At 41.4% G+C, this 11,619-nt stretch overlaps 1 protein-coding gene across 4 annotated transcripts in view; it reads left to right on the forward strand.

Annotated features, from left to right (window-relative positions):
* LOC137341549 (ATP-binding cassette sub-family C member 9-like) overlaps window positions 1–9,360 on the forward strand; it is a 156,099-nt gene extending 146,739 nt beyond the window's left edge. For 3 of the 4 annotated variants that reach the window (XM_068004723.1, XM_068004724.1, XM_068004725.1), the window contains 3 exons: window positions 246–379; window positions 1,421–1,483; window positions 6,021–9,360. In XM_068004723.1, the coding sequence (XP_067860824.1) occupies window positions 246–379; window positions 1,421–1,483; window positions 6,021–6,158 (335 nt within the window). In that variant the 3' untranslated portion in view covers window positions 6,159–9,360. Of the gene's footprint in view, window positions 1–245; window positions 380–1,420; window positions 1,484–2,653; window positions 2,774–6,020 lie in introns of all 4 variants that reach the window. The other variant, XM_068004726.1, reaches the window with a different exon arrangement.
* Window positions 9,361–11,619: the final 2,259 nt, after the last annotated feature.

The raw sequence follows: 11,619 nt of genomic DNA on the forward strand, positions 1-11,619 counted from the left end.
ACAGTGATCACACTTCAAAAATAATTCATTTTGGACGCCCTGAGGACATGACAGATGCTATATAAATGCAAGTTCTTTCTTACTGTGAGAAACCTTTCAAAACACAGTAAACTACTGATACTGTCTATCATTTGTGTATTAACGACCAGTGAAAGCCCAAAAGTTGAGTGCTGTGCTTCAAAGTCTGTACAACACTTGACCTATGGTTTGATCCTGTAAATGTTGTTTGCTGGTTCTTTTTGCAGATGCCATGGTAACTGAAGGTGGAGAGAACTTCAGCGTTGGACAGAGACAGCTCTTCAGTTTGGCCAGAGCCTTTGTACGAAAGAGCAGCATTCTGATCATGGATGAAGCTACAGCTTCCATTGACATGGCTACAGTAAGTTAGACAGACCTTTGAGGACTGACCAGCACTTCACTATCACATAACAGAAGACATAAGGTTAGACCTTTGGATGGGTTTATAAAATCTATATGAAATAGTCCACTTAATTTTGACTTAATGGGGATAAAATTCAATTTTGGCTTGATCGTAATATGGGCAGTAGCGGATTGGCCGCCTGTTATACATCCTGTCCGATTTTTTCTTTCCATTCAAGTCCCCTGCCGCTGATCTCCATTTTCTCCACGACCGGCGCACTGCCTCTTGGGCCCACGACCGGTGCCCCCAGCAAGCCGGTCGTGTCCTGATGTCGCAAGAAGACCAATTTCACGTGGTCCCCCTCCTCATCAGTTTCGACGCGGTGGTTCATGGCTGCCGCTCGGTTCGTGCTGAAGTCGGGCGTGGACCACTGTCTAGGCCCATGGCTTTAGCTCCGCCTAACTAGAAACTTGGTAAAGCAACTTCTTCATGAAAGGTCAAAAATCTATGATTTTTTTTCTTTCCGTTTTCCATACGTTTAAAGGAGAAGGAAAGTGTAGGAGAGCGCAATTATTCAAAATACACACCTTTTTATAGAAGATTTGTCTTTTCTTTTAAATGCCTGATTATACATCAACTATGGGGAACATCCCTGTGCATCTTGCAGCACCTTTACTGCAAACAAAGGGGGCCACAATTTCAAACCAGCCCAAGAGCTGCCCTATATCAGGAAATCATTCAAAGTTTGGGAAGTTTGCATTGTGGAAACCAGCCTGTAGCGTGCTTTACTAGGGTCGGCTGGTTAGGGAATGCTTTGAAGCCACACATCCTGCTGTTTGCAATGGGCCCACTCCAGGGCGCTCCCTGTAACTACAATCACTGGAAGGGCCTAACAGAGAGGGAGACCCTACTCAAGGGTCTGCATGCCAACGGGAAAATTGATGTTTCTTTAAAAACAAATCTTCAGTGCAATTTTGTAGTTAAGTTAAGCCATTTTTGTTGGGACATTTCTAAACTAACAGACTCTGTGTGATTTCTAAATCTATTTTTGTTTACTAGGAGAGCATTTTGCAGAAAGTAGTAATGACAGCCTTTGCCGATCGCACCGTGGTGACAATCGCAGTAAGTACAAGTGATTACACTGAGTATTTGTGTTATTGTAGTCTTCATAGTCAATCTTCATTTGTGAGTTCCTCATTTATAATGCATTGACTACTCCGATGTTGTGGATATTTATGGATGTTTGCGGTTTATAGTTTTACTCTTTACCACTGTATCACATTGCTTTGTCTTTTCCACTTTCTGAATTGGTTTATTTCAAGGCGATTTATATCTAATTGATGGCATCAGCTTTAAGTGCCAATCAATGATTAGGGTTATCACAGCACCTTTTTTTTATCTTGCTGAAATCTCCAGGATAAAATGATGGACCAAGTACAAACCGTGAAATGCCTGCCTCATATTGTATTATTGTGATTACATGAATAAAAATTATGTCAAAGAAGAAAAGGAAGCATCAGTTCTCGCTGACATCAGTCTTGACAGGAAAGATGTCATCGCAAGGCATGAGGGGTATAATTTCCATCTTCAGCTTTGCCCAGAGGGAGGTCACATCATGATTTTATGACCATTAAAACGAATGAATTCACAATGTGCACTCCTAGTATGGGAAGCCCTGCCTCAGCATCACTGAAGATGAAAACTACCTTTAGCTCCAGCAGTTAGAATCAGAGTCTGAGAAAGCACAGTGGGGTAGATCTTGACTTTGCGCGATGGTGTCAAACGGGCAATAGCGAATCAACAGCCCACTTTACATCTCTCCCATTGACTTCAATGGAAATAATAATCGGGAGAGATGTGAAACGGGCTGCCGACTCGCTAGCACCTGTTTTATGCTATCACACAAGATCTACCTCAGTGAAAGGAAAAAATTAGATAGTGTAATTAAATAAGTGAATTGAGTAAACTTGTCATTCAACACCATAAGGTCAATGGAATAGAGGCATCCACTTAAAGCCCAGAATGAGTCAGAAAACAGCACTGTCTGGGTTTAGCCATTATAAAACAGCAGATTGTCTTAGCTCAATCTACCAGTCAGCAGCTCTCAAGGAGTGTTCCTCTGAAGCAGATGGTTTCCTGTGATTCTTCATTACTTGTGTTTCGTGCCTCTTTAAGTTTCTGCCATGTTTTAACAATCTTCCTTTTGTTGTTCTATTCACATGATTATTCGTCTCTCTCCTTCACTATCCCAGCCATTCACCTTTTGTTTTTCTCTGCTGTTTCTCCTTCCAGCATCGTGTGACTTCCATTCTGGATGCAGACCTAGTGTTAGACTTTTGCGAGGGTATTTTAGTGGAGTGTGGTGATTCCTCCAAATTGCTCTCCCAGGAGGAGAGCATCTTTGCCTCTCTGGTGAAGTCCAACAAGTAGAGGAGTCCAGTGCACTCTATTGGCACAGAGTCCAGCTATTGGGTTGGTAGACTTGATGGATACTGGCATCGGCCATGGAAGCTTTGATCTTTGTTTTTCAGCTGGAATCTTCATAAACACGCAAGCTTACTGCGTTTCAAGCACCAAAGTTGATATGCTGCCGTTGCGTGGCTTTTGTACTTTGAGATTTGTGCAGCTTTTATAGTTCAAGATCTAGGTCAATGCCTTGTAAAAAATTGTGCTTTAACTTTCATTTGTTGAGCAAAACTTAATCTTATCATGAAGAAGTGAGCTGTTAACCCCTAGAGCCCCCAAATATTATTTCAGACTTTTACTATCATTGAAAGAAAGAGTTCACATCTGGTACGTGACTATCAAAATACTGTTAATTGTAATACATTAGTTGTAATTCAGATTTTTGTTAATAAAGCCATATTGCAAGGTAAACAGTGACTCTAGAAACTCATCACAGGCACAAACAACCTTTGAGGCGATTGGCAATTTTTTTGATTCCTCAGCCAACCTGCTCTTAACTTCATCGATTGAAAACTTTTCAATTTATCATTATGTTCCATCTGTGCTTGCTGATTGCAAAATATAATTTCTGTAAGCAAACACTATTTAACTAATTAAAACTGCTTTCACTTTAATTTGATGCATTCACAATGACAAAGCCCACATTCACAATGGTTCCCCCCCCAAAAAACTTACAGGGGTGTATTTTCCTCTGGATGCTAAGTGTAATAAGAAAATAGACATCAGTAAACAAGTAAACAAGACAAGTAATAAGTGGAAAGCAAAATACTAATGCTGGAAATCTGAAATAAAAACAGAAAATGTTGGAAAAACTCAGCAAGTGAGAGGCAGCACCTGTGGAGAAAGAAACAGAGTTAACATTTCAGGTCAAAGACCTTTCATCAGAACTGGAAGAACTGATGAACAGCTTCCAGTTCTGACGAAAGGTCCTCGACCTGAAATGTTAACTCTGTTTCTTTCTCCACAGGTGCTGCCTCTCACTTGCTGAGTTTTTCCAGCATTTTCTGTTTTTATTTAAGTAATAAGTAGAAATGGACTAAAAAGTTTGTTTCTAGCGCTATTCTGTGTCTTGCTGTCAACATATAAAAGTTGTCAAAGACTATGAAAGTTTTTTAGAGGCCAATTGCGATAATATTGTGCAACCTCACATGGAGGAAATGGAAACTGAGTTCTGAACTCCCATTTAGAATGAGAATTAGCCATTTCAAAGTAGTCCTTACGGTTGCAAAAATAATCTTTGGGGGAATCAGGTAGAATCCAGGACATGTAGCACTGACCCAGTCCAACTCCTGCTAGCAGCCATGACTTGATCTGATTCCCATTAGCAATCCTAACCTGACCCAGTTCCCACTGGATACCCATACCTTGACTTGATGTGATCCAACTCTCACTGGCATCTCATGCACTTGAATGAACTTGCAGCTGAAAATCAGCCACGTTTAACATGGAGAGCATGGACATATATGGCTGATAATGCTATGAGTGTTCGTTTTTTAAAGATATATGAATAAAATAAATTAAAGACTCACACACAAATGAATGAATTTACAGCTGACAAGTTGAAGCAAACTATCAAAGACAATCTCTACTTCCCGATCTATCGAATGGACTTTGTAAAAGCTTTGTTGGGCCATTTCAATTAAGCTCTGCACACACTACACGGCAGGGTGAATGAAATATTAACCATTTATACAGTTACATGCCCATTTAGCTGCATGAGAAGTGTAAAATGACATTGTTACAGGCACACGTTGGGAGCGGTAGCCTAGTGTTTATGGTACTGGACTAGCAACCAGAGTAATAATCCCACCATATCAAACTTTGACATTGAGTTCAGTAAATCTGGTCATTTGTGGGCTAACACTAGAAAATTAGCCATGAAACCTGCCGGATTGTTGTAAAAGCCCAACTGGTTCACTAAGGGAAGGGAAGAGGACCCTACCTGATCTACCTACATGTGACTCCAGTCCCACGCTATGTCATTGACTCTTAATGCCCTCAGTGATGCACAATAAATGCTGCCTTGTCAGAGTTGGACAAGACTGGCCAAAATAATTTTGGGAGCACCCACCATTTTGATTGGCAGCCATTAAACATGAGCAGAAGTAAATTAAGTTTTCTTTGCGCAAAAGAGGAAAATATAACCAATAAAGTCTAAAATTCAAAAGGACCAATTTTGCTAGTTCATACTACTGGTGGGTGAGTGTAGCCTGTCGGACTTGTATATTGGGAAATCACAGGGACACTGCCCATGATTTTCCAGTCATTAATATTAAAGGACTGAAAATGGAGGAGAGGGTGCCTGTGATTTCCTGACCAGCGCAGATAGTGGGTCCCACCTGGTAATGCGAACAGCAAAAATGAATCTTTAACACTTAGCATTTTGTAATTTCTTCTTACTTTTGTGTATATGGGCCAAGATATTACTGCACTAACCTGGTGTGAAACTAACAAACATAAATACAGAATAATTATCCCTTTATTACATGGAAGGGGACAGTTTACCCAATGCACTCTCCTGGCTCCCAGCTTCACTCCACCGGAGTGCTTATCAGCAAATTGTAGGCGCACTTCACGCAATTTTCCATCCACGATGGGTGGAAAATCCGGGGGAACATGCCCACGGTTTCCTCGATACGTGCTTCTGCTGAGTGAGGCTCCTCGCCAGGCGAGCACATTGAGAAAGTCGGCCCTTACATTGTCATGAGGTAAATTTTCTGTGTGACTTGGAAGCATTTCTGGACACACTAAGTTCAGCTTCTGTATTTTTTAGTGTTCGTGTGGGCTTGCTGTGCTTTTTTTGTTTAATTTTTTTTTGATAAGTGTTATAAATCTGTGATTGTTATGAAATACAGAAACATGAGCTGTGTTGTCTCCTTTAACTCGCAGCTGCAATTGGTCACGCAATCCAGGCATTTTCCACAATTTTGTTTAAGTGTATCAATAGTTTTAAGTCCCAGCAACTGAGGCGGGTAAATGGAGTTCAGATACAGATCAGTCATGATTGAATTGGATGGCGGAGCAGGCTCGAGGGGCTGAATGGCCTTCTTCTGTTCCAAGATATTCCCTTTTCAGAATGAAAAAGGGACTTAAAACTTCTGATCCACAATATGCATGTAAATATTATGATTTAATTTTGACTGATTTAAATGGACTTGGGTCACATCCTAAAATGCTCTTCTTCTTCCTGCAGCATCGTGTGCACACCATACTAACTGCGGACCTGGTCATTGTGATGAAACGGGGGAACATTCTCGAATATGATAAACCTGAAAGTCTCCTAGCCCATGAGGGTGGCATCTTTGCATCTTTTGTTAAGGCTGATATGTAAATCTGCCTGAGCTCTCACATTGCATGTCGATATGTATTTCATCTCTCTCTTTGCACCAATAGTTTTGTATTTTTTTATATAAAGTTTACAGTAGTCTTCCTTAAAAATACCACGTTTTTATACACTGACTCTAAGAATAACAAAGTTGTAGCTCTGTCGCTTTAGATCAGTGACTCTCATCATAACAGTCCCATAATATGTCACACCCCACTAGCTATAGATACTAGCACATGCAGATACAGCAAGCAATTAGGAAGACAAATGGTATGTTAGGCTTTATTGCATGGGGGTTGGAATATATGAGTAAGGAGGTCTTGCTGCAATTATATAGGGCTCTGGTGAGACCACACCTGGAGTACTGCGTACAGTTTTGGTCTCCTTACCTAAGGAAGGATATACTTGCCTCAGAGGGGGTGCAACGAAGGTTCACTAGAATGATTCCTGAGATAAGAGAGTTGTCCTATAAGTAGAGATTGAGTTGAATGGGCCTATATTCTCTGGAGTTTAGAAAAATGAGTGGTGATCTCATTGAAACGTATAAAATTCTTAGAGGGTTTGACAGTCTAGCGGCTGTTTCCCCTGGCTGGAGAGTCTAGAACTAGGGGTCATAGTCTCAAGATAAGGGGTCAGCCATTTAGGACCATAATGAGGCAACATTTCTTCACTCAGAGGGCTGTGGATGCTCGATCATGGAGTATATTCAAGGCTGAGATCGATAGATTTTTGGACTCTGGGGAATCAAGGGATATGGGATTGGGCGGGAAAGTGAAGTTGAGGTTGAAGATCAGCCATGATCTTATTGAATGGCGGAGCAGGCTCGAGGGGCCGTATGGCCTACTCCTGCTCCTATTTCTTATGTTCTAATGTTCTAGCACTGATGGAGGGTCCTTTAATTCTTGAGCCTACACAAACATTAACCTTAAAATAAGTGACCTTTCAAAACTTTAATGAGCTACAGAACACAAAAACAATATTGCAGGGAAATGTCATTTTTCATGAACTAATGGATTTATTCAAACTTTACAGAAACACTCGTTTCAAGATGCAGTAATGATTAGAAAATATTTCAGCATGGTATCAGAATGGTTTTTATATTTTAAATGTGATAATCTATCTGAAGTTAATGTCAATTTGAACGTGTGTCTCGATACCTATTATGGATCGCTTTGTTTCAAATACTCATTTATTCAAGTTAATAAAATAAAGTTACTGGAGTTTTGGCAAGGTATGCAGATTGCAGATGTCTATTAGAGGAGGAAACTTTAAAGTTTAAAAATCGAAAATATCAGATTCAATCTGGACAGTGGCTGCAACATGGGGCACTGGAACCAGACTCGATCTTGGTCAAATAGATACATTAAACACATGGGCACAGCAACTACATTTGGCAGCTGAATTCTATCCTTTTGTTAAAAAATATAAAAGGTGACTATCAGAAGTGTGGAGGGGGGGAAATGTTACTGCAGATACATAGCCTTCATCATCCACTGTGCAGTATTTGGAAATGATCACATCCAAACAGCTACAGTGACTTTTCCACTCATTTGGATCTAACAGGATGTCCAACTCTTGTTCACATTGAGGTGATGAGCAGGTTTAGCGCGGTGACGACTCGCCGTTTGATCGAGTGCCAATTCAGGACATGTAGCTCCCAGCTGGAACACCGTATTCCATTGACAATCTTCGGTTGTTGCCTAGCAGTGGTCGCTTGATAGTCACCTTGAGTCACATTAATCGCAGCCTCCTGTCTCGCTCCATATCTTGAGTAGGACTCTCACCGCGCAGTTTGAAAACCTCCTCTAGATCCTTATGATAACTCTTGTATTCTCACACTGTCCAAGCAATAACAGTATATGCACCCTGAATAATTGGATACCTCATTTAGAAAGCCAAGTTCTGAAATTATCAGGGTACGTTTGTCAAGAATATTTGAGTTGCACTGTGGAAAGATTATTGAATTATTGTTGAAAGCTACAATATCCCCATTTAAATACCAGATCAATGGCATTGAAGCATGGATGTCAAACAGTAAAGCCCCCCCATTTGTAATACATCACAGAGGACAATAGCATTACAATAAGACTTGAATGTAAGAAGGTTGACTGTTACTGTAAAATTAATAGCAAGTGTAAAACATGCACATTATCATTGGTGCATTCAAGTTTACTGCATGTAGCGTATTTAAGTAATTACTTAGTTTATATTCCGGCCAGCTATGCCAATGGCTTTTAATAATCCAGTATATTAACTCTATTATCTGGCCATTCCTTTGTTTGCTGTATGTGGGATCTTGCTGTGTGCACATTGGCTGCTGCATTTGCCTCCAAAACAAGGGTGACTCTACTTCAAAAGCAATCCAATGGCTGTAAAGTGCTTTGAGACATCCTGAGGACCTGATATTAATGCACGTTATTTCTTGCTTGCATTACAGCCCCTCTCTTTCTATCCCTTCCTGTTTTCCTAGCATGTAATTGGAAAATAATTGTTCACGATTTATTAAGATGTGAGTTGGTATAAAAGACTGATTTAAGTGAAATATTTAGCCACGTTTATAGCACAATGCTTTATTACCAACAATTAAGAAAGGACAGGACTCTATTTACTGTAAGACAGCATCATTCTTCGTTAAAAGTTACTCTTACTCTGTAGAGCATCTTTGCAGAAACCCATTATACACAGTGTAAAATCCTGATAAACTTGTCATTTAAAATGTTGACAAGCTTGCATTTTATGTTTGGTCTGTTTTTGTTTTGGAAATTGATAAATATTTAAAAGTCAAATCAGTTCTGAGAAGCAGATGTCTGTGTATTTTAAAAGGAGATTTTATAATGGGTATCAGAGTGATAGTGTACGATAAGAAAAACATTGTACAATTTAGCTGAAATCATTTTGGAATGAATTGTATCACTTTTAACTTGGTTGAACTAGTACATCAGGAAGCACTTGTGTTATGTGAGTAATACTGATAATATTTTCATTAATAGCAAATAGGACTGCACGGTGCAGACACAATCAATTACTGGATATGCAATGACGTAATGAAGCGGCGTTGACCACTTTAATATGGCACAACACTAACCACTTTTGTCATACTGTAAATATGTATCTCGAGATTCTGTATTAGTTTTGAATACAAAACACCAAAACTTGTGCCTCGGCTGCTTTTACACTTTCTATTCAATAAAATTCAGACTTTGCTTGATTGTGCTGTGTGGTGTACTGATTGTTAACTACTGATTTTCTGTTCAACTTAAATGGCCATTAACTGGACAAAAGATACCCTTGGCCAAAGAATTTGTTTTTTTTTAGAATTATAGTATATATAATTATAGAATGAAAAGTGCAAGAGGCCTGATTCTGGTTGGGTTGAAAATCATACTTGGTCATCCAGTGTTGCAAGGCTGGGTTGGGTTGCAAGAAGGAGCCCCTCATGTTAGCAGACTTGGCCCATCGGTCCTGATGGTGCAGTGTGCTGGTGTACTAATGTGCTGGGCCCATGGTGTTGTAAAGTGTACCTTCAATTATTTTAACTCAATGGTGGGGGGGGGGGGGGGGGATTTTCGTGTCCCTACCGCGCTGGTAGTGCTTAAAAACAGGGTGATACTGGGACCAAAATAGTGCATGGAACAGGAGCACTAACATACCACCAGTTTCCTGCTCATTACGATTTTCAGGCAGACCTCAATCTAAGCAGCCAGAGATTCCCCCGGATACAGGCGGCAGCCTCATTAATATATGCTAATCGGAGGCAAATAGAATAGTTACAACCTCCCAAGCCATTTTTGTCTCCGCCCCTGTTGCTACCGCCAATTCCTGTTTCCGCCCACAAACCGCGAGGGGTACAAGTCAGGAGGTGGCCATTTCCAGTGGAACCCTCAACTGCTCTCAGGTAAAACTGTAGAAGGTTTTGGGAGACATTTAGCTTGTATTAGATGGTGCTTGCAGGAATCCTTACCCTCCCAACAGAGTATATAAGCCCTTGACAACCTGCCTGCAGTTCTCAGAGGGACAATGCATAAAGAAGCTGTGTTCCTCTAGAGACCTGCAACCAACTGCTGCAGCTAGCACAGCATTGCCTATTCCTGTCAAGGTCGCTGCGGTCCTTAAGTTCTTTGCCTTTGGCTCATTACAGGTTGCAACAGGGGATATCAGTAACATCATTCATACTGCAGTTCATACTTGCATTAAGCAGGTGACTGATACCTTGTTTGCTAAAGCAAAAACTCTCATCACTTTCCCCACAACCAGAAGCAGCAAGTTAGGACTTTGGGTTCTCACAGATTGCAGGTTTCTCCCAAATCCAGGAGATCATTGACTGCACCCATATCACCCCATGGGCTCCTTCACACAACCCCACTGTCTACATGAATCACAAGGGCTTCCAATCCATTGATGTGCAACTGGAACCAGCAGTGAATCTTGCAGGTCTGCGCCCGCTTTCCTGGCAGCTGCCATGACACATTTATACTGTGGCGACCCTTAAACCCCCTGCAACACTCTTTGCCCCTGTACAGAAAGTGAGAGGTTGGCAGTTTGTGGACAAGGGCTATCTCCTGCAAACTTCACTCATGATTCCTCTCAGAAACTCATGCTCGGATCCATCTGTAGGGGGTGGTGGTGTGTGTCAGCTTCACCTCTGACTACTGAGCGGTCCGAATCGCTCCCACTCCCTGGGTTCTAGACCTTGGACTTATTTGGGGGTTGTGACAAAGTGCAGCAGACAACTGGTTTTGGTGCAAGAAACTTTGACCTTTATTCAAGAGAGGAAATACAACACAACAGTCTTAACACTCTAATAAAATGGGGAACACTACAGTACATGCGAGGGAAATTACAGTAGAAGGATACCTCACCCCTCTCAATCCCACTGTACTAGCTAGGTTGGACTCTAAAGGACCAGGGATAATGCTCACCAAACGAACCCTTGACAGTAATTCACCCAGAGGTAAGTCAGAAATAGATTGTAGAGTAGTAACTTTGCGGGTCTTCGGTTTTCTCCCGAGTTGGTTCTCTTTGGTCGCGGTGGCTCAATATTACCCGGTTGGTTGGTGGTAATATTCGGTTGGTTGTTTCGTAAGGCCCTTGTTGCCGCGAGGTTTCTGACGGTCACTGGGACTGTTGCTCTGGTTTCTTCTTGTGTGTCGGCGTGCTTCTAGAGCTGCTGACCTTCCCTGTCGAACTGCTTTCCTTGTTGTCTGCTGGAAACTGCTCTTCTTTCCAGACACAGGCAGAACCAAGACAGTTTCTTCTTGTGTGTCGGCCTGCTTCTAGAGCTGCTGATCTTCCTTGTCAAACTGCCTTCCCCTCGCCTTGTTGTTTGCTGGAAACTGCAAACTGCTCTTCTTTCCAGACACAGGCAGAACCAACACAAGCAGCCCACCAGAGCTAGCAAGCCAGAGAGCGAGAGAGAGAGAGCTTTCGCCTTGTGGCTGTCTCTCTTACAATGGTCTGTTTAAACAGT

This window comes from Heptranchias perlo, chromosome 24, assembly GCF_035084215.1.
Source record: "Heptranchias perlo isolate sHepPer1 chromosome 24, sHepPer1.hap1, whole genome shotgun sequence".
Classification (NCBI taxonomy): Eukaryota; Metazoa; Chordata; class Chondrichthyes; order Hexanchiformes; family Hexanchidae; genus Heptranchias; species Heptranchias perlo.